This window comes from Dermochelys coriacea, chromosome 6, assembly GCF_009764565.3.
Source record: "Dermochelys coriacea isolate rDerCor1 chromosome 6, rDerCor1.pri.v4, whole genome shotgun sequence".
NCBI classification, from domain to species: domain Eukaryota; kingdom Metazoa; phylum Chordata; order Testudines; family Dermochelyidae; genus Dermochelys; species Dermochelys coriacea.
Window position 1 is genome coordinate 3,902,803 of NC_050073.1, and position 26,048 is coordinate 3,928,850.

At 50.6% G+C, this 26,048-nt stretch overlaps 2 protein-coding genes across 3 annotated transcripts in view; both read left to right on the plus strand.

The window, feature by feature from the left end:
- On the plus strand, window positions 1-11,155 carry TRIM72 (tripartite motif containing 72). 2 transcript variants are annotated; one of them, XM_038404133.2, is made up of 7 exons: window positions 1-212; window positions 3,104-3,497; window positions 3,760-3,855; window positions 4,485-4,715; window positions 6,521-6,543; window positions 8,065-8,183; window positions 9,009-11,155. In XM_038404133.2, exons 2-7 carry the CDS (start codon window positions 3,123-3,125, stop codon window positions 9,578-9,580), a joined length of 1,416 nt encoding a protein of 471 aa, XP_038260061.1. In that variant the 5' UTR covers window positions 1-212; window positions 3,104-3,122; the 3' UTR covers window positions 9,581-11,155. The 2 variants fall into 2 exon arrangements, with proteins under 2 accessions (XP_038260061.1, XP_038260060.1); XM_038404132.1 differs by lacking the exon at window positions 1-212 and adding an exon at window positions 1,180-1,302 and having other exon boundaries at window positions 9,009-10,463.
- LOC119856565 (apoptosis-associated speck-like protein containing a CARD) overlaps window positions 9,736-26,048 on the plus strand; it is a 26,056-nt gene continuing 9,743 nt past the window's right edge. The window contains exons 1-4 of the mRNA XM_043516098.1: window positions 9,736-9,887; window positions 13,107-13,495; window positions 14,743-14,802; window positions 15,278-15,337. Of these exons, the coding sequence (XP_043372033.1) occupies window positions 9,736-9,887; window positions 13,107-13,495; window positions 14,743-14,802; window positions 15,278-15,337 (661 nt within the window). The remainder of the gene's footprint in view (window positions 9,888-13,106; window positions 13,496-14,742; window positions 14,803-15,277; window positions 15,338-26,048) is intronic.

Genomic DNA, 26,048 nt, shown 5'->3' on the forward strand with positions numbered 1-26,048 from the left:
GCACTAAGAACAGCTGAGCCAGCGGGTCACTGCAGTGGGCAGCGTTCTGAATAAATTATACGGCGCCACTCTAGATGACTAGCAATACTCAAACATTAAATCTGGGAGTACAAATCCAGAGAAGATGCAGAAGCTGTGTGAACTCGTCCTGAGCTGGAACAGGGACTGCAGGATGGCTCTACCAGGCGCTGGAGGACAGCCACAAAAACCAGGTGAAAGAGTTTTAGGGGAGATAGATGCAGGCTGTCAGAGGGGCTGCATCCAGGCTCATTACAGGGAGCTCAGGACTCCAGTTCTGATCCTTCCCTCCTCGCCAGGCTGCACTAGGGCTCAGACAGCCCCACCAATTCCTCACCAAGGCCCCGCCCCAAGACCTCACTTAGTCATGGAGACCCATTCAGAGCTCCTGCTTTCCCTTGGCCTCAGTTGCACTGTCCTTTGGGGGAAGAGGTGGAGCAGGGGGCAGGGCCTGGGGGAGAGGCGGGGCGGAGCCTCAGGGGAACAGGTGGGGCAGGGGGATGTTCCAGCATTCCTGCTGTAGTGTCCGGTTTTCAGAAATTAGAAAGCAGGCAACCCTACACCCAAGTACAGACAGCTCCATTCACCCCCATCGCTCCTGCTCTGACCTCAGGGTGTCCACCGAAGCTCACACACCAGGCACGGTCAGCAGCTGCCATGACTCTCCGCAATATCTTGGCTGGGAAATCCGATCGTGGCAGCTAGCTGGGCCAAGCTGGGCTGCTAGATTCGCCCCACCCCAAATCACAGTTGATCCATGCCCCAGAGCCAGAAGGCATGAGGGTCCCCAGGTGTCTGGAACAGCAGTGCAGGGTGCTCCCCCATAGCCCCTGGTTCCCAGGGGGAAGGGAACGGAATGGAGAATGGGACCCAGGCGTCCTGGATGACAGTTTAGCACACCCAGGCTCTGGGGTGCAGGGGAAGACTGGGATGCAGAATGGGACCCAGGCATCCAGACGAGCAGTGCAGGGCGCTCGCCCTTAGCAGAGAGACTGTGTGGGGAATGAGAGCCATGTCTTCCCATGCCAACAGCTGCCTGAGCCAGTTGCCTGTCACCCTTCCCTCCCCCTCCTGCTCTGCTGACAAAAACTGGCCAGTGTCCTGTGCTTCCCAGAACAGCAGCTGGTTATTGATCTATATATAGAGGTGGGGAGGGGCCGTGGGGCAGTCGCGCTGCGGCTGAGCCCATCCCTGCAGTCAGCTGCTCCTCGGTGCCCATCCGATCTCTGCACCTCATCGCCCTCCAGCCGGACCGTGCTCCCCAATCCACCTCCTCTGATCTCAGTAAGACGCTGCTTTCTTTCTCTCCCACCCGGAGCGGTGGCTGTGGGTATATTTCAGTGCCCCTTGGGCTGTATGCAGCCTATTGCGACCGGGGTGCCAGGGTCCAGGCTTAGAGGGTGGTTGGGAAAACTTGAAGGGAGGCATCGTCTTTCTAAACGGCGTAGAACGGGGCAGGCTGCGTGGGCAAGGCCAGAGGATCTGACAGGGACGTGGGCTCAGCCACTGCCCTCTAGGAGAGCACCAGGGGTTAGCTGGCGCAAGCTGGAGTTACTTAGCTCCGGGCAGGGATCAGAAATACTCAGAGTGAGGCCTCTGTCTGCATCCGTCTGTCCGTGTTTGTCCGCCCTGAGTCTGTCTCCATGTTTCATGTCTTTTTTTCTCCTCTCTCCTGCGCGTCGTTTTAACCCCATGGTGCTGACATTGAGCCCGGATGGTAGCGGAGGGACAGCTTGTATGCGGGAAGAGCATGTGGCAGGGAAAGAGGGGGGCAGGCCAGAGAAGGGAGCTGGCTGGGGAAGGGGCTGGTTATTTAACCCAAATCTCTCTGGGCAGAGGCTAAAAATGTTCCTCAGTATCTCTCTCTCTCTCTCTCTCTCTCTTTCTCTCTCTGTGTTCGTATCTCTTCTCTTCTGTCTGTGCATCTGTCTCACTCCCTCCCCCCACCGTGTCCGATGTATGGAGAAGCCATCCAGGCCCCCTTTGCTGTGTGTCAGGCCCCTCCGGAATGGGTCTCACCCATCTCTACCCATTGGGGATCAGTCTGTTCCCTCCTTTCTGCTTCACCCCCTCCCAGCGCCCCTCTAGTCCCTTATTCCCAGCCGCAATGTGGGACTGTGGGACAGGATATGGGGAAAGCCAGGCTGGCCTAACCCCCTCATCCCACTTGGGAAATGGCCTTTATTGGTCCTCAGCCGTGGACCTGACATTGGCACGCAGCATGGTCTAGGGAGGGCTCAGCCCTGCAGACTGCTCCCCATCATAGCAACAGCCCAGCATGAGATTCATAGATTCCAGACGGGACCATCGAGTCTGTACCCCTGGATAACACAGGCCAGAGAACTGCCTATATGTAGCCCCCACATACACACATGCTGCAGATTAAGCCAACTGCTTCTTGTCCGACCGGCACTCCATCACAACAGTACAATGACTGCAACACAGTGCACCTCACTGCACCAAAACACCATGCAATGCAATGCCGATCGATGCATGCGGAATTCACTGCGATAAATACTTTGTGCTTAACGAGACGACAGCGCAATGCCCGGCCACGCACGGCACACTGCAGCAGAGGGAACAGAATGCCATACACGTTCGCGGCCATACAGCACACAACTGCAAAGCCATAAATCCCGTGCAATTCACTGCAATGCCTGGGTGCCGTGGAATACGCTGTAGCAAAATAGCGTCAAGACAAAAAATCAGGGCTGTGCAACACAGTCACACACAACTCCCAGGGCGAGGCAGTGATCCAAGGATGGAGAATCTGCCAGCCCCAGAGCTCGGCTCCCATTGCGATATCCGTTCCAAGCCAGCTATTTATAGGTATTTGGTCACCTTGCAGCCATGGGCCCAGCAGATACCACGCAGGGTTAACATTCCTCCAGTAGGTCAGGCTGCATAGGCCAGACACATTAGAAGGCAGCCCAGAGGGAAGGGAAATGACTACTTTATCCCAAGCAGGGGTGGGGAGCGCAGGAAATGGGACTTGGTGCCTCTAGGGGGCTTTGGCTCCAGGACTGGCTGGCTCAGGGGGTGGGAATGGGATACATGGAGTTACCTTCTGTCCCCTCTCTGCCAGCCCACCCCACCGCCCAGCCATGTCGAACTCCAAGCAGCTCCTGATGCAGGGCATGCACCAGGACCTGAGCTGCCCCAGCTGCCTGAAGCTGTTCAAGGCCCCCGTGACGGCTGAGTGCGGCCACACCTTCTGTTTGGAGTGCCTGTCCCGGGCCGCGGCCTGCCCCACCTGCCAGGCCCCCACCAAGGTGGAGCAGCTGCGCATCAACCAGCAGATGGAGCACCTGGTGCAGTGCTTTCGGCAGGTGCCCCACGACCACTGCGAGGAGCACATGGACCCCCTGAGCGTCTACTGCGAGCAGGACCAGCAGGTCATCTGCGGGGTGTGCGCCTCGCTGGGCAAGCACAAGGGCCACAACATCATCACGGCTGCCGAAGCCCACCAGAGGATGAAGGTAACAGATCCACGGGCCCATCTAACCCGGTATCCTGCCCCCTTGTTCCCCCCATGGATCAGACCCATGGGTCCATCTAGCCCGGTATCCTGCCCCCTTGTTCCCCCCATGGATCAGACCCATGGGCCCATCTTGCCTGGTATCCTGCCCCATTGTTCCTCCCATGGATCAGATTCCTGGGCCCATCCAGCCCAGTATCCCGCCCCCGCCCTGCCACCCTGGATCAGACCACTCGATTCATCTTTTTCTCTTGCTCTCTCAGAAACAACTTCCCCAGCAGCAAATTCAACTGCAGGAGGCGCAAGTGCGTAAGGAGAAAACGATCACTCTGCTGAACAGACAGATAGCAGAGGTGGAGGTGAGACAGCAGGGGCCCTCTGGGTGGGTGTGTGTGTGTACACACGCGTTCAGGAGATTCGGAGGTGTGCTGTGGAAGGGGATCTATGATGTGTTTGAAACAGTGGGTGAATGCACTGTTAGTTCAAAGGGATCCCACTGGCCTACCTGCCAGCACCCAGAAGTTACACACTCTTCTCCTTTCAGTGAATGTCAGACAAGCTACTCCCAATAGTTAAGTCCTCACTAGAGACCCTACAATAACAAAGCAGTGTGTGCAACCCCAGTGTCCATGAGAAATTCACAGCAACAAACCATGTGTGTATCTAGCAATGTCAGGAGACCCTACAATAACAAGTAGTGTGTGCACAACCCCAGCACTGATGAGAGACCCTACAATAACAAGCCATGTGTAGCCCTAGCAATGTCAGGAGACCCTACAGTAACAAAGCAATCTGTGCATCCTCCATATTCATGAAGACAAATGTGGGGAGGAGGTTGCTGGTGGGGCTCCCACCCCAGGGATGGGAGCAGATCCGGGAGGGGAGGTGCTATTAGGGGTAGTTACAGGGGGGCTCTGATCCCAGGAGGAATCGGGGCAATAGTGGGGGAGTGACAAGGCAGTGACCATCCATCCCTCCCTGGCTGCAGGACACGGTGGTGCGGTTCAAGCAGCAGGTGTCGGAGCAGCTGGGGGTGATACGCACTTTCCTGGAGGTGCTGGAGGCCTCGCTGGGCCGGGAGGCAGAGCGGGTGCAGAAGCAGGCCACGGCCGTGCTGCAGGATGAGCACAAGACCATGGGCCACTACCTAGACCAGCTCAAGCAGATGGAGGCCGTGCTGGGCGAGGTGCAGGAGGAGAGCCAGACCGAGTTCCTGAGGGTGAGGAGAGACACCCGCCCCCTGCTTCTGTCCGTCTGGGACTCTGCCCCTTCGTTCGTCTGTCTGTCTGGGACCCCACCCCCTGCCATTGTCTGTGTCCATCAGTCTGTGACCCCCTAATCCCTGTCTCTGGCTGTCTCTGTGATTCCACCCCTGTCTGTGACTCATAGAATCAGAGAAGATTAGGGTTGGAAGGGACCTCAGGAGGTATCTAGTCCAACCCCCTGCTCAAAGCAGGACCAATCCCCAACTCGATCATCCCAGCCAGGGCTTTGTCAAAAACTTAAAAACTTCAAAGGAAGGAGATTCCACCACCTCCCTAGGTAACCCATTCCAGTGCTTCACCACCCTCCTAGTGACCCCCACCCCAGGCTTGTCTGTCTGTCTGTTTGGGACCCCACCCCCTGTGTTTGTAACCCTGCCCCCTGTGTCTGTCTGTGACCCCTGTCTCTGGCACCCCACCCCTGCCTTCCTGTGTCTGTCTGTGACCCCCCACCTCCTGTTCCTCTGTCTCTGTGATCCCACCCCTGCCTCTGTTTGTCTGTGACCCCGCTCCCTGTGTCTGTCTGTCTGTGACTCCTCCCTCTGTGTGTCTGTCTGTGACCACCTGACTAAGGTGGAGGAAGGAAAAAGCCCCACAAGGGAGGTGGGTGACAGCTGGCACCTTAGTTTCACATCCCAGCTGGTGTTCAGGATTTAGCCAGCAGAGATGACAATGTCATCTGGGTCCCTCTGTCTGGCCAGAACCTCCCACAGGATCAGGACAGGATGGTGATACAGCGGACCCCTGGGTCGCAGCAGATGATGTAGGTGGCAACCATGATGGGGAAACTTGGTCCTTCCTTCTAGGCCACTCATCCCCTGTTTTGACACCACCACCACCTCCACCAGATGGGAGTGGTGGGTGGAACAGGCCATCCCTTCATTATTCTGGCCTCCAGTTAGGCCTAATTTCCAAGCCACCAATTTTGGTTCATTGATTTCCTGTTCCTTTCTCCTCTTGTTTACCAGGTGTGACCTGAACCACACCCTTGGCAGGCTGGGGGCGGGGAGGATGGTCAGCAGATTTGAATGCAATCTGTCTTTTGTGTTTTCTAAACTATTTTCTATCCCCCTTTGCGCTGGATTGTTGTTAGCTGGGAAAATTCAGGCTTGGTCCACACTAGCAATTTATGCTGATGTAACTGTGTCCTTCAGCGGTGTGGAAAATCCACACCCTGAGCCACACGGTTATACCACACAAACTCCTGGGGTAGACAGCAGTCTGCTAACGGGAGAGCTTCTCCCACCGAGATAGCTACATCTCTCGGGGAGGTGGATTGCCAACGCTGATGGAAAATGCCCTCCCCTCCGTGTAGATAGTGTCGTCACTTAAGCACGCCAGTGGTGCAGTCTTTTAAGTGTAGACAAGCCCTTAGAGTCCAGGGCTCTGCACCACATTCCTTGTGTCTGCCTGTGACCCTGCCCTCCCCGCAACATCCCTTTGTCTGTCTGTCTGTCTGTGACCCCTCCCAACGTCTCTGTGTCTGTCTGCCACCCCCCAACCCCAACATCCCTGTGTCTGTCTGTCTTTTGTGACCCCAAACATCCCTGTGTCTCTGTCCCCCTTACATACGCACCAGGTCCCTGTGTCCGTTCCCCTCCCCAGACCCACCCCCGACTCTGTCTGTCTTTTTAACGTGATGCTGTCGCCTCTGTGGTTCACGGGGGCTGGGTTAGAAGTGGGGTGGGTGGGTGGGTGGGCTGGGAACGGGGAGATGCTGTGGGCCAGGTGCTAATCTTCACCCTCGTCTTCTTCTCCACAGAAATACTGCCTGGTGGCCAGCAGGTGAGCGCTCCCACTCCTCTGCTGCTCTCCTTCAGCTCCTCCCCCTACCCCAGCCCCCAGTCCGCCCCATAGGGCTGGAGACATTGGACCGGAAGGGCCCTACTGGGTCACCAAGTCCAGTCGCTGCTCTTGCAGCCTCTCCGAAAGCCCCTTGTCAGCTCAGCCCGAAATGGATCAAGCTCCATCCTCACACCAGCTCAGTTCCTGGCCCGCACTGCTGCTGCTGGGAGGCCGATCCAGACCCTCCCTCCTCCTATGGCCAGAAACCTTCTTCTCCTGTCCAGCCTCCCTTGCTTCGCACCCAGCGTGTCCCCACCTCTGGTGCCAGCATCGCTTACAGCTCTGCTCCCTCCCCCGACGTGTCAATAGGGAGCGATCAGACCCCCTCAGCCAGCATTTCGCCAGGCTAACCCAGCCAAGCGCATCCGGTCTCCTCTCCTCCCATCGGCCCTGCAGGCCCCCCATTGCCCATCGCTGCACCTGGTCCACTCTAGCTTCATCTTGCTTGAACATGGATGCCTGGAACTGGAAACCACATTCTAGACACGCTTGCCCGCAGCCGTCTCCTTGGGAGCCTCTGCCCCAGGCCTTGCTCACTCACCGGCTTCCTCTCACACGTGGGCCCTCTGGCTCACTCTTCTCACACACCCCTCTCCCCTTGCACACACACTGCTGGCCATACTCAGGCCTTCTTGCACACTCACCCTTTTCACCGCCTTCCTTTTGCACACTAGCTCATCCCTTGCCCCCTGCAGTGTCAGTATTTCTGGCACACTCCTTCCCGCCACACATTCCCCCTCCCTATAGTGCCTCACATTAGGGTAACACCTCCACGTTCCAACATCAGGGCCCCATTATGTCGGGCAGTGCGCAGACCTCACTTGAGATGGAGGCCTTACTGTGCCAGGCGCTGCATGACCACCCAACCAACATCAGGGGCCCCGTTGTGCCAGGTGTTGCACAAACCCCACAACCGAGATCAAGGCCCCCTTTGTCAGGTGTTGCACAGACTTCCCCCTCCCCCCGCCAACCAAAATCGAGGGCCCTGCTTATGGCAGGTGCTGCTCAGACACTCAGTGAGCTCACATGCTAGGCAAAGAAGGGATTATTAGCCCCATTTACAGATGGGAAAACTGAGGCCCAGAGCAATTCAGTGACTTGCATGAGTGGATCTGTGGCAGCACTAGGAATTGAACCCAAGCGTCCTGAGATCCAGGCCAGTGTCTTAACCATGAGGCCAGCCTGCCTCTCCTATTGCACAAATCCAGAGTGCCTCTCTTACTGTGTGCTCCAACCAGGTCTGCTCCCACTCCTCCCCTTGCACACGAGCCTCACACACCCAGGTCTCGGGAAGACAACATTTCCTGCCAGATGAATGGATCCAAGAACTGAGTCACACAGTCTTGACCTCCCCATTGCTTCTTATCTTCCCACTTTGACCTCCATACACCTGCCCCCCCATTCCTCCTGGTTCCCATCCCTGGGCACATGGCCCTCTGACTGGCTCTTCCTTCCCTGCAGGCTGCAGAAGATTCTGGGAGAGTCCCCGCCGGTTGCCCGGATGGACATCCAGCTGCCGATCATCACAGATGATTTCAAGTTCCAGGTGTGGAGGAAGATGTTCCGCTCACTGATGCCAGGTAGGGCATCTGCAGGAGACGAATCAGTAGGGGGTGCTGTGTCATTGCTGGCCCCACTGCCCTAGTGCAGCGCTAGGGGGCGCTGTGCGGCAGAGAGCAGGCTGGTGGCTCAGTAGGGGGCGCTCTCCCCTCGGCTGTCAGGGCTGGCCCCAGGGCCCCAGCACAGTGCAGGGGGAGCTGTGCTGCATTTCAAATGAGACTTCATACCAACGCTCTGGCCATTCCTGGTTTTTAAATGTCCCTGGCATTTTTCCAAGAGTCAGCGAGTTAACCACAATGTCCTGGCAAAATCCCAGCTGTGGTGACTCCATTCTGTTCTCTAAATTCTACCTTTACTTCCAGTGCAGGATTGCAGTACGGCTGCTAAACAAACCCCTGCGCCCCACCCCAGAGGTAGCTGCACCTCAGCACCCCTGTATAAACAGCCCTCCCGCCCCAGAAGTAGCTGCATCTCAGCATCGGGTGAGGGATCCCTGTATATATCCAAGGACATATTTTATTCTCATTTACCCTGCACAGCAATCACCAGTTTTGCCGGGTGCTAAACAGACCCTGAGTGAAGTGATCAGCTCAACAGACCCGTGGCAGAGCCGGGAATAGAACCCAGGAGTCCAGGGCCCAGTGCAGTGCTCTATTCACTAGGCTCCAGTGTGCCGAGCACCCTCTGACCCCACCTGAGATTCTGGCCTCCCTTGAGGGGGACGCTTGGGAAAGAAGAATTAGGAAAAATGGGGATGGTGGGAGGTGACAAGGGGTGGAATTTTGAGCCAACTTTCCAGGATCCCACACGTGCCCCATTCCTTTCTCCCCTTCCCCTCCCACCAGCTCTGGAGAACCTGACCTTTGACCCAGACACAGCCCACCCCAACCTGGTGGTGTCAGAGGACGGCAAGCAGGTGGAGTGCGTGGAGCACAAGCAGCCAGTGAGCTCTGATGACTCGGGCCGCTTCGACAAGTCCAACTGCGTGGTGAGCCGCCAGAGCTTCTCCGGTGGCGAGCACTACTGGGAGGTGACAGTGGGCGACAAGCCGCGCTGGGCGCTGGGCCTCATCTCGGCCGACGCGGGGCGAAAGGGTCGGCTCCAGGCCCTGCCCTCCAACGGCTTCTGGCTGTTGGGCTGCAAGGAAGGCAAGAACTACGAGGCCCACGTGGAGCACAAGGAGCCGCGGCTGCTGCGGGTGGAGACCAAGCCCAGCCGGATTGGGCTCTATCTCAGCTTCGAGGACGGGATGCTGGGGTTCTACGACGCCAGCGACGAGGACAACCTGGCGCAGCTCTTCGCCTTCCACACGCGCTTCACCACAACTGTCTACCCCTTCTTTGACGTCTGCTGGCACGACAAGGGCAAGAACAGCCAGCCGCTGGTCATCTACGCGCCGGAGCCGGAGGCCTCCTAACGGCGCCCCGCAGAGCCAGAGGTGCGGTAGCCACGCCCAGCCTCTCCCCACGGAGCCGGGAGTGCCATAACCATGTTCCCAAAGGCGCTGTAGCCATGCCCAGCCATGCTCTATGCTGCCAGATGTGCCACAGCCATGCCCAACCTTGACCCAAGATGCCAGAGCTGGAGGTGCCACAACCACACCCAACCATACCCCACATCACCAGAAGAGCCATGACCACGCCCAGCTGGCTCTACTTCACCAGCTGTGCCATAACCTCACCCCACATCATCGCGGCCACACCCAACCATGCCCATGTTGCCAAGTGAGCCACAGGCACTCCCAATCATGTCACCTGGTCTGGCAGTGCTGAAACCACGCCCAGCCACACCCCAGAGAAGCCATGCCCTGCCATGCCTCTCTATGCCTGACATCACCAGAGGAGGAGGTGCCTCAACCATGGCCAACGTCACTGGAAGTTCTATAACTATGTTGTCAGACGCTCTGTAACCACAGCTAACCACATGCTACATCACCAGAAGCTCCGTAACAATGTCTTGTCATGCTACCATCAATAGAAGTGCCATTATCATGGCCCCCCATCACCAGAGGTTCATGCCTCCATTACCAAAAGCATCTCAATCATGCCCAAGCATGTGTCCATTACCAGAGACTCCCAGACCATGTCCACATAGCTGGAAGTGCCACAGTCACACCCCATGCCATCACTGCTCCTCCAGACATTTGGAGCCCATGTGGCCCAGCTCCAAGCTCCCTGGGACGGGCAGTGACCCGACATGGTTCCAAGCCTCCAGGATCTGTACAGGCACTGCTGGGATCTGAGCATGTTCGCATCCACCCAGATACGGTCTCCAATAAAACATGGTCATGTCCCCTCTGCCTTCTGTGTGCACGTGTGTGTCTGGGCTTCTATCTGCCATATGGCCCCCAATCAATCTGTGAGGGATCAGCTACATCTTTATAAGGCCCGGACACCTTATTTACTGGGCACTGTACCAGCATTAGTGGATTTATTCTTCTGGCACACACCCATGTGAGTGCATTACAGGAATCTTGTTATTATTGGTTGTTATGGAAGCAGTTGGAGGTTGCAACTAAGATCAGTTGTGCCTGGTGCTGTACAGACCCTGACCAAGATCAGGGCCCCGTTGTTCCTGGCGCTGCACAGACCCCGACCGAAATTAGGGCCCCCAGTGGGTCAGATGTTGCACAGAGCCACAGTGAGAGTCGGTCCCTGCCCTGAAGAGCTTATAGACTGACCGTCAAAGGATGGGAGGGAAAACAGAGAATTATTATTAGGGATCATCACCCACAGCCAAGCAGGGAGGGGTGGGATACTGGCCTAGATGGGCCATGGGTCTGGTCCAGAATAGCAGGGAGATATGTAAGTGTGAATGGGGCATGTGAGTCAATTTTTTGAATTTGCCAAAGTGCCAGTTAGATTTCATCTGAAAATCTAACAAACTAGATTTTCCTATTGGATAAACTTTATTGCCAGTTTAGGGCTGGAATTTAGTTTGGCTCACCCATTTTTACTGCATCCCGGGAGTACTGGCTTTCTGATTTTAAAGTTGGGTCCTTCTCAGATCTACTTTGACCTCGATCAGAATGTCTCAAATGAGGACACTGGGTTATTCTTAACCAGCCACCAGTTTATTAATTCACCATGAATGACCCAGATCTACAATCAACAGTTATCAGTTCTCCAGTATTTCTAACACACTTACTGCATCTAAAGTAATTCTCCAAGGAGTAAAGTTATGTCTCACAGGCTGCACCTTGAGGAGTTTGGCATTTGCTGTTTCTCACGTTGGCTTTGAAAGGGACTTGTTTAAAGCATCAAAAGCAGGTGCTTAAACATTTTCTGTGAGATTCTCTTAGTTCAATTGACTTGGGTGTACCAAGGAGGAGAAGCCAAAATACAGTTCCTCAAGGCCTCACTAGAGAAAGTATAGCCGCAAAAAGGGAACTAGCAGTTACAACATCAGGATAGACACTCGCTACACAGATGGGAGGGGTTAATCCGCACACACACATTCCCGAGAGGTAGTAGCTACCTAGTGCTTTCTACACTGGCGGTTAGGTCAATTTAATTACATCGCTCAGGGATATGGATTTTTCAACCCCCTGAGTGATGTAGCAGGGTCGACCTAACTTTTTAGTGTAGACCTCGCCTGAGTCATAAAAAGAAAGAACAATCTCTGAAATGAAATCTCACGGCTTCCCCAAACTGCTGGTCACCCTGGATAGGAGGAGTGTGTCCATGTTACGGCAGCTTCTTTGTTGGAGTCAGCAACTTCTGACATTTTTTTAGACCCTGTTTCGGTGTTCGATGGAGGTATTTTCTGCTTGGCTGTTGGCTCTCAGATTTTGGATAGCTCTGTTCCTTCAATATTCAGTAGATGGCACCAGCGTATAACAAATTTCTTTGCTCCTTTCTTAGCTGAGGCTTTGTACGTTTCATCAAGGATTAGGAGTCCTTGTGGCACCTTAGAGACTAACGAATTTATTTGGGTGTAAGCTTTCATGGGCTAAAACCCACTTCATCAGATGCATGGAGTGAAAAATACAATAGGCAGGTATAAATATACAGCACATGAAAAGATGGGAGTTGTCTTACCAAGTATGTGTGGGGTGGGGGTCAGTGCTAATGAGGCCAATTCAATCCGGGTAGATGTGGCCTATTCCAAAGAGTTGACAAGAAGATGTGATTATGCCCAGATAAATTTGTTAGTCTCGTTAGCACTCCAAAAAGTAATTTTTCCTCTGTTGGTATTCACCCCTTCTTGTCAACTGTTGAGAATAGGCCACATCTACCCTTACTAAGACTAGCTTCAAGATTTTATTGGCACACCTCATTTCCTTTGCTGGAGGAATGGGATATTCCACTTTCTTCTGATCTGTAAATGGGGATTCGGGGGAGGGGGTGTATCAGTCAGTGTGTATTCATGTCGGTATTTTGGTGTGTCTGTGCATAATTGTGCATGCAAGTCTGTATGTGTGTGTGTGTGTGTGTGACAGTGTCTGTGGCAAGTGTCTGAGTGCAGTGTGTGTATCTGTCAGTGACTGTCAGTGTGTGTGCGTGTCAGGATGCATGTGTGTCTCTGTGTACGGTATGTCTGTGGTGTAACTGTGTACGTGTCCCTGTGTGTAGTGTTTGTGTGTAACTGAGTGTGGGGTGGGTTGTCTGTGTGTTATTCTGTGTGTGCAACTGTCTCTTGGGGGTGGGGGGGTGTAACTGTGTCGGTGTCTGGGTGTCTCTGTGTGTGTGCATTGTTCTTGCCACTCTTCCTGCCGATTTCTGCCCCTCACCCCAACTCTGCTTTCCTTCCCAACCAGGGCACAGATGCCCTTTGCCCTCCCAATCTCCATGCCTAGGAGTGTTTGAATAACACAAGACAACAGGAGTGAATATGAGGCTGAGCCCCCTAGTGCCCCCCCAGGAGCAAAACCCCTGACCCCACAAAAGGGCCACAAAAATTGGGAGCCAGATCAAAACTGTTAATCTTCCAACTGAGCACAGCCCAGTGCCACAGAAGAGAAGAGGGTGGGACTTGGCCAGAAGTGGTGAAATTTGTTTCACTTTCTTTTCGGGACATTGCCTCGTGCCCGTTGTCTTGGGGGAAAGAGCCAGCATAGAAAAGACCCTGAGATCCCACCTGTTCGACACCGTTAGAGAGCTGGGCGAGTCGGACTTGAAGACACTTAAAGACAAGCTGAACAATTTCCAGCCCAAGGAAGGTTATAACCCCATCAAATGGGGAGAGCTGGAAAAAGCAGGCGCCGTAGAAATTACTCACCTGCTCATCAGCTACTACAAGGTGGATTACATGGTGGAGGTGGCCAGGAAGGTGCTGGAGGACATGGACAAGAAGAGCTTGGCACACAACCTGTTCCAGGCCACAGGGAAGGGTGAGTGAGGGGCTCTCAAGGGGGGGGGATCGCCCCCTCCCTAAGGGGGATCTTGTCTTGATGGGTCTTCACATACAGGAACTGCCTGCTTATCGGCCTGCCAAGCAGAAAAATGAGCAATGCTGCTGGCTTCCTTGGCACAGCCCCCCCAAGGGCAGAATTGTGCCGCCCCTTCTCAGGCAAGGCTGCCACTGGATATCACAGATCCAAAGGGCTTGAGACCAGAGGGGAAAGTGGGCTGGTATGGTGTACCGGTAAAAAATGGCCACCAGTACGGGCCCGTACACAGCGGATGTTCAAGCCCAAGGCCGCCAAGGGAGAGGGCAAAAGGGGCAGCGACGTTAAAGCACTGCCACGGCAGCACCCTAAGGACCCCACTGGCAGGGCGGCAAACGGGGCAGCTTCCCTGGGGCCCGGCAATTTAATAGGGCCCAAAGGACTCCCGGCCACCACCGCTGCTACCATGGCAGTGGCCAGGGCCCCGGGCCCTTTAAATCCCCGGGCAGCACTGGCCAGGCAGCACTGAAGAGCTGCTGGGGGAGGCTGACCCACAGTCCCGCCCCTTCTGGCCGAGACCCTGCCCTTCCAGGGGCCCGGAGCCAGGCCTTCGTACCAGAAACACCTTTCAGTTACTTGCAGCCCTGGTTTAGACACCTAACTTCCTGTTCTAGGTCCACAAAGGGAGTTAGGGTTTTCCACCGTATCACTGAGGCAACTCGATCCAGACAGGGCCAGGCCAGTAATTGATGGTTCGCTTGTACCAGCCCAGCCTCCATCTCTTCCCTCTCCTCTCCCAAACGGGAAATGAACCCCCCCACACCCAGTGGGGATCACGGCTCCATACTGGGGAATTGTGTATGGGGGGTGAGAGACACAGAGGGAAAGATCTATTCATATGGAGATAGGAAAAGATAGGGGTGTTGGAAAGGGAGAGAAGGAGGGATGGGGGATAAATAGATGGATGAGGAGTTGCTCATACCCGGTGGGAGGAGTCCTGGACCCAAGAAATGGTTATTTTTCTTGCTTCATCAGTCCAACAGGGAACCAAACATTCTCCTTTCTATGGGGGAGTTTTTTTCTGTTCCTCTTCCCCGCCACTGATTCCTCATGGCAACATTCCCCGACTCAGCTATGGGTCACCCCAAACCTTCTCCTACCGGCTCCCAAATCCCCATCCCTGTGGGGGGAGCGGCTCGCTCGGGGTGTGCCCCTGAGAGCCGAACCTCTCTCCTCCTTCTCTGCTGCAGCTACAGGTGGCACCCAGCAGACCCCAGCTCCGACCAGCAGCACGCAGACAAGAGTCACAGGTGGGTTGACATTTGTCCAGCTGTGTCGGGAATGGGACAGTAACACGGGTTTTTGGTCATGTTCAAGACCCCCACCCCAGTGCATTATGTAATTTATGGAGCGCCCTAAAATTCCTCTGGGTTCACTGCACCGAGAGGCTGGCTGTCCACAAGCTCCCTGCTGCCGTAGAAAGCTGAGATTGTGCTATGGGGAACTGGCCAAAGACTGAGGGGTTTCTCCTGTGGAAGGGAGGGATCCTGGCAGTGAGGGAGGCAGGCGGTGTGGGGAGAGTAGGCCGGGATGGGAGGATGGGGGAGGGATCCAGGCAGCGGGGGAGGTGGGTGGCATGGGGCGTGCAGGCTGAGGGTGTTGGGGGGAATCCAACAGATAGCTGAGTGATGTGGAGAGTGTCAGGCGGGATCCCAGCAGGGACGAAGGAGGGGCAGAGGCTGCTCCGATTCCTTTCTGAGTGAGCTCCCTGTTGTCTCCAAGCAGGTGTAGCTGCCCCCATGTCCAGGGAACACAGGCCAGGCTCAGCCAGGGCTGGAGACTCAGGTAGGGTGATCACATGTCCGGGTTTTCCTGCACATTGCCTTTGAGGCTCCTTCCTCCGTCTGGGCAGATTTTTCAGCTAACAGAAAATGTCCAGGAGTTTTGCAGAGCAGACGCTGGAGCTCAGCAAGAGCCCCAGTTGGTCCACTTCCTGACTGGTCCCACCCCTGCATCTGCAGCTGATCGGGCAGCTGTGGTTGCACCAATCCTGCCCACCCAGGCCCTGGCGGCCAGCCCTGGGGAGCGAGGTCCCGCCGGGAGGAGCTAACTGATGGCTGTCGCTGCATGCTAGACTTGCGCCAGCCGTCCTGCCCCATGACAGGGAGTGACACTGCACCCCGCCCCCACTCGTGTTGTCAGGCCACAGCTGGGTTAACTCTGGCCTCTGCTGTGTAGACGGCCGAATGGTTCCTACAAACGCCGTTATCAAGTGCTCCAGTTCCCAGGGCTGCCGGGCTACCCAGCATAGTTATGCTACTGTCCACATAGCGACTGGAACTGGGTTGGAGCTGCTTCCAGCTTACATTGCATTTCTCTTTAAAACTGAGATCAGAATCCAGCCCTGACACCATTGGCCTCAGCGGGGTCACTTGCGGATTTACACTGGGGTCACAGAGATCAAAATCAATTTTCTGGGAGTGTCTCGTAATAACAACAAAAATAACTTACATTTTATCTTATAACAGTAATAATAATAATAGTTGTGCATGTAATATATCCTGTGTATGTCTATATAAATACCCAACGAACGTGTCACCCCAACACAGCTAGTTAGAGAGAGGGGTGTGTATGGGGATAGACAGATGGATGGATAGTTGTATAGTGCTTTCAAATATTGAACAAAAGTTGATTTGCTACCACAATCAAATGAACTCTGAAAAGCTGGGATACAAATTCTGTTACTAACTGTTTGGCTAACACCGAGTGCTCAGTGGGTGAGAGCATTACACCACAGAAGATTTTGTGAGCGTCTGTTTTAGAAGTGAAGCATTATTTTTATTATGGAAAACTAGTAATGCACAAAATAAGGAAGTAAAAATAAATGTCTTCGCAAAAGCAAGTCTACTTGTGCTAAAGAATTGGGGAAAATGAGAACAAAAGCATAGATTGTGTTATAAGTAACTTGGTTCCTGTTACATGATAAATACATACATTAAAAGCACATTAACCATTTAGACCACCAGACAGCGAAAACCATCTCTGAGGCATTGAGGGCCTGGCTACTGAAAAACGATGCCCCACTTACAGTATGCATGATGAAGTGAGCTGTAGCTCACGAAAGCTTATGCTCAAATAAATTTGTTCGTCTCTAAGGTGCCACAAGTCCTCCTTTTCTTTTTGCGGATACAGCCTAACACGGTCGCTACTCTGAAAAGTATGCATGATGTCGCTAAACTGTTGAATCAAACACAAGTAAAAATCAGTTATTGTAAACATCCTAAAGGCAAGGGAAAATTGTACTGGTAGAGAACTTACTTGTGTCGCTTATGGATGTTACGTGCTAACCACCAGAACCAGTTCATGAGAAAATATTGAAAAAGGAAAACTGTCTGACCTTATTAGAGATAAACAGCTAATTGAATGGTGTTGTCTGTCCCCAGTGCTCAGCAATACTACAGTAGATCAACAATGTGTTAAATTATGTAGGCAAGTTCCTTTTAGCACAATTCATGATTTGGGATCAGTGACACGGCAGCCTAACCCAGTCACGTGTTATTCGAAAGATACAGCTTGATATCTGGATCTATTGCAACGACTGGAGTTCCACACAGTAACACAAACGCAGAAGGGACCGCGTATGTCTTGTTGTTCCATTAAGGGATATTGATACATGTGCCGATGGGATGGTTTTGAGCCACTCCAATGTGTGGTCACAGTGGCTCAGCTCAGTGCAGTGAAACAGAGAAGTTGCCCGCTCCTGTCTCCTGCCCAGCAAAGCTTCCCAAATGAAGACAATCAGCTTTAAGGGTAACTTATAACATGGATGGCCAGTACTGACTAGTAACTAATTACAAAAAATGTATATCTGGAGGCCTCATTTGCAGTGTCACTACTCCAAATTTTTGTTTTACTCTTCATGTATGTGGCACTGTGGAACCCACTGCAATAATGCCTCTCCCAGTTTTTTAAAAAGAATCTATCCTCCAGAGTGAGCTCCAATACCAGGATGAAGTTGAAACCAGTTTTTAATGGTATACTAACCCACTTGACTTAAATTTAACACTACTAAAACAGAAAAGATACACATATTGTTCACCTTGGCAATGGCATGCACAAGGCAGAACAACCCTTGAACGACCCTGTGATTTTGTACTCCATATGCTTATGAAGATGAATATGACATGACTGGAGTGTGCTTTATGCTAAATGCCCTGTGTAACCTATCATTAGAAAGGTTATAATCTACTAAATGTGTTCATCCTATTTGTTTGCATAGATTATTTCTATGTCTGGAGTTAGGAGGAGAAGGTATAAACTTGTATTACTGATGTAGACATAAAAAGAAAAGGAGTACTTGTGGCACCTTAAAGACTAACAAATTTATTAGAGCATAAGCTTTCGTGAGCTACAGCTCACTTCATCGGATGCATCTGATGAAGTGAGCTGTAGCTCATGAAAGCTTATGCTCTAATAAATTTGTTAGTCTCTAAGGTGCCACAAGTACTCCTTTTCTTTTTCCAAAACAAAGGTTTCCCACCTTAGGGAAATTCTATATAAGGTGTGGGAAGTAAACAAGGATTGTCTTCAGATGGCTTAGGAGACTGCCTCCCCACCCCAAAGAGATACCTGAAAGCACCTGGAAACAAAAGGATTGTAACCACAGGGGTGGGAGAGAACTGCTGGACCCAGGTCAGAAAAGGCAACTGACCTGAGAAGGATTTTACCTGAAATAACATCTAGGGTGAGAAGTTGTCATTTGTAACCAATTTCTTAGTGTATTAAGTTTAGTCTAGTTTGTTTTGTTTTATTTTCCTTTGTGACTTACTTTGCTCTGTCTAAAACAACGAGGAGTCCGGTGGCACCTTAAAGACTAACAGATTTATTTGGTTTCAGAGTAGCATCCGATGAAGTGAGCACGAAAGCTTATGCTATAATAAATTTGTTAGTCTCTAAGGTGCCACAAGTACTCCTTTTCTTTTTAGATTTATTTGGGCGTAAGCTTTCATGGGCAAAAAACCCCCTTCATCAGATGCAAAGTTTTATACAGTATAAGTTCATATTGGTCACATTTGGAGCCCATGTGGCCCAGCTCCAAGCTCCCTGGGATGGGCAGTGACCTGATGTGGTTCCAAGCCTCCTGGATCTGTACAGCCATGGCCAGGGTCTGAGCACATTTCCATCCACCCAGATATGGTTGCCAATAAAACATGGTCATGTCCACTCTGCCTCCTGTGTGTACGTGTGTGTCTGGGCTTCTATCTGCCGTGCGGCCCCCAGTCAATCTATATGGGATTGGCTATATATTTATATTGGCCTGGACACTCTAGTAACTGGGTACTGAACCAGCATTAGTGGATTTATCCTCCTGGCACACACCCATGTGAATGCATTACAGCAGTCTTGTTATTATCGCTTATTGTGTTAGCATTTGGAGGTTGCAAACAATGTCAAGGTCCATGTTGTACCATGTGCCTCACAGACCCTGACCAAGATCAGGGCTCCATTGTGCCGGGCGCTGCACATACCCCAACCAAGATCAGGCCCCAATTGTTCCTGGCGCTGCACAGAGCCACAGTGAGGGTCAGTCCCTACACTGAAGAGCTCATAGACTGAGCAGACAAAGTGTGGGAGGGGAAACAGCATTATTATCACTGATCATTACGCTCAGCCGAGCGGGAAGGGGTGTGACACTGGCCTAGATGGGTCCATTGGTCTGATTAGGGATTGCAGGGAGGGGCAGGACATCTGGCTAGATAGGCCCATGGATTTGATCCAGGGCAGCAGGGAGATGTGTAAGTGTGAATGGGGGTCAATTTTTCCATTTACAGAGATGCCCATTACATTTCTTCTGAAAAGCTAACCAACTAGATTTTCCTCTTGGATAAACATTATAGCCAGTGTTGGGCTGGAATTTAATTTGGAATTTGGATCACCCCTTTTTACTGAGTCCCGGAAGTGCTGGCTTTCTGGTTTTAAATTTGGGTCCATCTCAGATCTACTTTAGCCTCGGTTGGAATATCTCAAATGAGGACATGGGTTATTCTTAACCAACCAACCAGTTTCTTAATTCACCATGAACCACCCAGACCTGTAATCAACAGTTATCAGTTCTTCAGTATTTCTAACACACTTACTGCACTTCAGGTAATTCTCCAAGGAGTAAAGTTACATCTCACAGCACTCTGAGGAGTCTGGTTCCTGCTATTTCTCATGTTGGCTTTGAAAGGGATGTGTTTCAAGCATCAAACGCAGGTGCTTAAACATTTTCTGTGAGGTTCTCTTAGGTCAATTAACATGGGTGTTTGAAAGAGGAACATCCACATAACATTACTTAGAAGCCAAACTATAGTTCCTTGAGGTCTCACTAGAGAGAGTGCAGCCACAACAAGGGAGCTAGCAGTTACCACTTCAGTATAGACACTCACTACAGTGACGCGAGGGGTTAATCCCCCCGGAGAGGCAGTAGCTACCTAGTGCTGTCTACACTGGGGGTTAAGTCAACTTAACTACATCGCTCAGAGATATGGATTTTTCATACCCCTGAGCAATGTAGCTGGGTTGACTTAACTTTTTAATATAGACTTGACCTGAGCCACAAAAAGAAAGTCTCTGAAATGAAATCTCACGGCTTCCTCTCACTGCTGGTCACCCTGGGATCGGGGGAGTCTGTCCATATCGTGGCAGCTTCTTTGTTGGAGTCAGCAACCTCTGACATTTTTACACCCTGTTTTGGGGTTTGGTGGAGGTTTTTCTGCTTGGCTGTTGGCTCTCATTTGGATCGCTCAGTTCCTTCGATATCCAGTACATGGCACCAGAGTATAACAAATTCCTTTGCTCCTTTTCTTAGCAGAAGCTTTATATTTTTCATCCGATGAAGTGAGCTGTAGCTCACGAAAGCTTATGCTCAAATAAATTTGTTAGTCTCTAAGGTGCCACAAGTACTCCTTTTCTTTTTGTATTTCTGTGCTAACCCAGACTAGGAAATGGAATCCCCCTTTAAGCAATTTCTTTTAATATTTAAAAGCTACATGCAGGTTAGGTGCTTATACCACTAGTAAAAGGGGTACAACATGAATCAAACATAGACCTATCCCCTTGACCCATAAACCCCAACCCTGGGGCATTACTTCTGGGGGCAACATCGACGCATGACTAGAAGCAGGGGGTGGCAATCGGAGTGAGTTTCAGACCGTTAGGACCACCCCCAGAGCAGATTTGACCAATCAAGGTAATTTCCAGGTCAGGGTGACCTGCCAGAAGAGGGTCATGTGACTTCTCTAACAACTCCCCCTGCCACCCTCTACCAATCAGCAGGGTTTCACCCCCTTAGGCCATCTCAGAAGGGAAACCTGTACCAATCAGAATAGGTATATCATGAGGGTCTAGGGCAGAACCCCACAATCTCTGGAGCTCAATGGTTGGCCAGCTGGCCAGCAGCACTACCCTGGAAGTCCCAACATAGTATGGAAGAGGCCGTCTTGTTTCGAGAATGTGTTTTTCAGAAATTGTGGACGCGATGAGGGGAAACATGGACTCCTTCACCACCCCCATGAGAACTTTGGGATTTGTTTTAGCTCCAAGGGCATTTGATCACCTGCAGTGAAAGCACCATATTAGTGACAGTTCTGATGCAGGAGCGGCCGAGGGGAGACCTTTGGCCCAGCCGTTGATGGATATACCATAAACGGACCCCGAGACCCAAGTGCTCATGAGACAGACTGACAAGCGTGACAGCCTCCCATCGTCCACCCCCATGGAGGAAGGTGACCACGGCTTGGGGCAGTCACTGACGGACAAGGTGAACGAAGAAGACGTTGTGAAGGTAAATTAACCATGAGTAGTGATGGTGGAGGATAGGGTGCAATGGGGTAGGAACCAACCCAGGGTTGCATAACTCTAAAAACAGGGAGGCCTACAGCTGCTTCTTTTCTGAAAATCTCTCAACAGCTCAACAATGCCTTGGACAGTATTGCATCAGAGAGCAAAGGTGAATCAGACCCAACTTGATTTTTCCCACCACCAAGACAATGTGTTCAAGAGGACACCATGTGTGAAGAGGATGATTTGGATTTAAAGAAGACCCTTGGCATAGAACCAAGTAAGTCAGTGCCATGTCTTGTGCAGAAAAGAGTCACGTGATCTATTGTACATGTTTCTGTTTAGGCTTTCCTTAATCACTATCTTAGGGAGAAGCTTTTCAAAGATTGTGAGGGTTGTGTTATAGAAATGCCAGGCCAGTGCCATTATGACTGTGTGAACTGGACTTCAGAGGATCGGGGTGAAGGGATAGCTCAGTGGTTTGAGCATTGGCCTGCTAAACCCAGGGTTGTGAGCTCAATCCTTGAGGGGGCCATTTAGGGATGGGGGGCAAAAATTGGGGATTGGCCCTGCTTTGAGCAGGGGTTGGACTAGATGACCTCCTGAGGTTTCTTCCAACCCTTATATTCTATGAAACTGCAAGCTCCAGGCCCTGTGTTAAATGTTGTTATTGCCGTAGGTTATGCAATGCAATGTCGGTCCCTAACTCAAGAAAATTTTAGCACAAAAGGTGATCTTGGTAAATGCTGTGCAAAGCCCTTGAGTGTTTTAGCTAGCAGTGTTTTAAAGAAAATTGGCAAACTGAAGGATACCCACTTAGTGCAGTATATTTAGACCATCTGGTCCACACAAAAAGCTGCAGAATCCTGCTTAGGAAAAGATTATTTGTAAGAGACCTAAAAGTATGAAGTTAGAGAATGGTGAGGGGACAAGCACATGATATAAACTATAATAAAACTTGGTGTCTGTAAATAAAGATATCTATTGAAAAGGTCTTTGTGACTATAGGTCTGTATGGCCCTTAAATAAGATGAAAGCTTTCATAGGGCATCTCTGTTTGTTTTCAAGGCTTTATATGTCTTTTAGATAAAAATAGTTAGTGAAAACCCAGCTATTGTGACTTTGAGAACAGAGACCTATTTACAGCAAAAAGCTGAAATGAGTGTAGTAAAATCCAGGGGAAATAAAACAAAACTGTGTTTAAAATAAACAAAGCTCCTATAGGCTGCATAAAACATGGATGTTTGAGACATGTTTGAATACAACAGAGTGGACTCTGCCCTGTTGCACTGCATAGTTTAACCATAACCTACTAAAAAAGTTAGGGCCTTGTGAAACTGTGACCTTCAGATGAAACCATAACTCCATGTTTTCTTAATGTTCCATCAGGGCTAGATATTAGATCCAGTTGGGGTTAGAAAAATGATCAGTAAATAGGTGTGATGGGCTGTAGGATATGCGATACGTAGAATGTATGTGTTAGATGATGGGACATGTGAAAAGATGCATGCTTGTCTGGCAGGGCAGGAGAACAGCCAGCAACCTGGTCAGGTGAACACCTGGGTCAGCAGTACAATCAGGTAAACTACTAAGTCAGCCAACTAATCTTAGTATTCTGCAGAAAAGTGTTTGTACAAGGTATTTAAGGCCTGCACCTGAATGCAGGGGCTTGCTTGCATTTAACCCTATGCTGTGCCCTGTTTGGGTGGACTGATCATTCACTGAAGAAGAAAAACAAACAACCTGCTTCTCCAGCTCAAGAATCTGTCTGTGAACCTGTGTGTTCTGGGGGTTCCCTAGGGAGGTGGGGGAATCTCCATTCTTAGAGGTTTGTAAGGCCCGGCTTGATGAAGCCCTGGCTGGGATGATTTAGCTGGTGTTGGTCCTGTTATGAATAGGGGATTGGACTAGGTGACCTCCTGAGGTCCCTTCCAACCCTAATCTTCTATTATTCTAGGAAAAGAGCCATTCAAGATGGACATTCACCCACAGTAAGAGGGGTGAGTGGGGATGATGAGCTATAGTTAATATTAAATTAAATCAAACCTCAAGAGTTTTTAGAACACTATGGATCAGTCTCTCGCAACTCAAAGTCATTAGAACAAATAGTTCTCACTATACCCACGTCTGTCTTTTGCATATGCCCCTAAATCACAAACAACATTTTAAACATTAAAACCACCCTTTTAAACCATTTTAAAAAACACATTGCAGAGTAAAAACCCCAGTAATTTTTTTAAAAAACAAGAAGTCCCTGGGGCACCTTAAGACTAACAAATTTATTTGGGTGTAAGCTTTCCAGAAGGAAGTGCCAGATATCCAGAGAGGGTGCACCGAGGTGGTGGTGGTGAAGGCCGAAGGGGATGAAAAGGAGAAGAGAAACTCAGAAGAGTCCCTCAGAGGCCAAGCTGAAGGATATAGGGACCAATACAGAGACTAACTGGGGCAAGACAGGAACTCAGAACCTGGGAGAAGGGGTGCAGAGAGAGCCCACAGAGCTAGGGCCAGGGCTACAGAAGAAACTGAAAGCCAATCTGGCCTTGCGAGTATCATAAGAAGATGCAGAGTTCCTGAAAGAGAAATTCAGGAGGTGCCAGGGAGGAAAACAGCAAGTTGATCCTCATGGTGGGAGACCAGGAGAATGAACGGGCTGACCTGTGGGCCTAGCCATGACTACTCCAGGGGAGAAGGCACCTGCCTACCTGAGGGTTGGGGTCTTGAGGGGCAGGGTTAATGTAGAGTGAGTAGGGAGCTGTCAGGTTTCCTTCCCCACTCTGAATTCCAGGGTACAGATGTGGGGACCTGCATGAAAACCTCCTAAGATTACTTTTACCAGCTTAGGTTAAAACTTCCCTAAGGTACAAACTATTTTACTCTTGGACTTCCACTGCCACCACCAAATGTCCGGGTTTACTGGAAAAACGTTGTTTGGAAACGTCTTTCCCCCCCAAAATCCTCACCAAAACCTTGCACCCCCCTGCCTGGGGAAGGCTTGATAAAAATCCTCACAAATTTACATAGGTGACCATAGACCAAAACCCTTGGATCTTAAGAACTATGAAAAAAGCATTCAATTTCTTACAAGAATTAATATAAGAAAAGGTAAAAAGAATCACCTCTGTAAAATCAGGATAGTAACTATTTTACAGGGCAATTAGATTCAAGACAGAGAATCCCTGTAGGCAAAACCTTAAGTTCCAAGAAAGACACAAAGACAAGAATATTCATTCTATTCAGCATAGTAATTTCTCAGGTTTCAGAGTAGCAGCCGTGTTAGTCTGTATTCACAAAAAGAAAAGGAGTATTTGTGGCACCTTAGAGACTAACAAATTTATTTGAGCATAAGCTTTCCTGAGCTTTGGTATTTCCACCAAATGCATTTGGTATTTTCCACCAAATGCATCCAATGAAGTGAGCTGTAGCTCACGAAAGCTTATGCTCAAATAAATTTGTTAGTCTCTAAGGTGCCACAAGTACTCCTTTTCTTTTTTCTAATTTCTCAGCCATTTAAAGAAATCATAATCTAACACGTATCTAGCTAGATTACTTACTAAGTTCTAAGACTCCATTCCTGTTCTGTCCCCATACAGATAGACCCAGACCCTTTGTTTTTTTTCCTCCCTCCAGCTTTGAAAGTATCTTGTCTCCTTATTGGTCATTGTAGTCAGGTGCCAGCGAGGTTATCCTAGCTTCTTAACCCTTTACAGGTGAAAGGATTTTTCCTCTGGCCAGGAGAAATTTTAAAGGTGTTTACCCTTCCCTTTATATGTAAAACAGGAGCTAATTAATCCAACAAGCCACTGCTGAGGGGAATCAGGGGGCTAAGGGAGCCCAGCTCAAGAGAAAGCGCTGGGCTGGGACTATAAAGGCAGGAATTTGGGAGCAGAAGGGTGTTGCTGGGAAAGTCTACAGTCCCATCTTAGGAGAAGGGAGGTGTATTTGGCCTGGGAGGTGAGATGCCAGGAAGGTAGGACAGAGCTCAGGGAAAGGCAGTAAGATCTAGAAAAGAATAAACCTTGACTACTGGCTAGAGTGAGCTAGAACCTAGAGTACAGGGTGGGCTGAGGTTCCCCTGCCAGCCACTGCAGGATTAGTATGATGAAGCAGTGAACAGGAATATTGCTTGGGGTCACTGAAGGAGTCTTTGGAAGATGCATCTAGTGATCAGGCTGGAGGGCTGAGTCACAAAGAGGCAGCAGCTTGTGGAGCAACAGAAGGGCTTCAGATCCAGAGAGAAAGATGGAGAGATGCCAAGCAACTGCAGGAATGGGTGTGGATCTAGTGAGCTATTCCCCACAATGACCTAGGAGGAGATGCTATTCTAGCAGTGAGTGGACCACCCTGTCAGCAGGACCTGGCAGATGTCAATGAATGTCTTAAGGTGTTTTCTTCATTTTAAACATCTTTCTCTTGTGTTTTATTTATGAACAAAAATGGATATAGCAGAACCATACTAAACACCTTGCAAATCCCTCTAGTGTTTAAATGTTTGGTTGTTCTCCCAGATATTCTTCTATTGTGGAGATTTATGAATCCTTGCAACATTTCAGTTTTGGGTTAGATCCTTATTTACTTTTGAAAGTCATTTGTTTTTAAACTTTTAATGACTTTGAGCTGCTAGAAAGACTGACCCATAGCATTCTACAAACTCCTTGGGTTTTATTTAAACTACCCAAACTATGAACTCCTGAGACTCTATTTGATTTAATAGTAAACAGAGCTCACCATCCCATTA

Excerpts from the sequence above, each read along its gene's own strand:
- TRIM72 (XM_038404133.2), top strand. The coding sequence starts at position 3,123 with ATGTCGAACTCCAAGCAGCTCCTGATGCAGGGCATGCACCAGGACCTG. Across the intron at positions 3,856-4,484 it reads GACAGATAGCAGAGGTGGAG|GACACGGTGGTGCGGTTCAA; the intron begins GTGAGACAGCAG and ends CCCTGGCTGCAG. Across the intron at positions 8,184-9,008 it reads GTTCCGCTCACTGATGCCAG|CTCTGGAGAACCTGACCTTT; the intron begins GTAGGGCATCTG and ends CCCTCCCACCAG.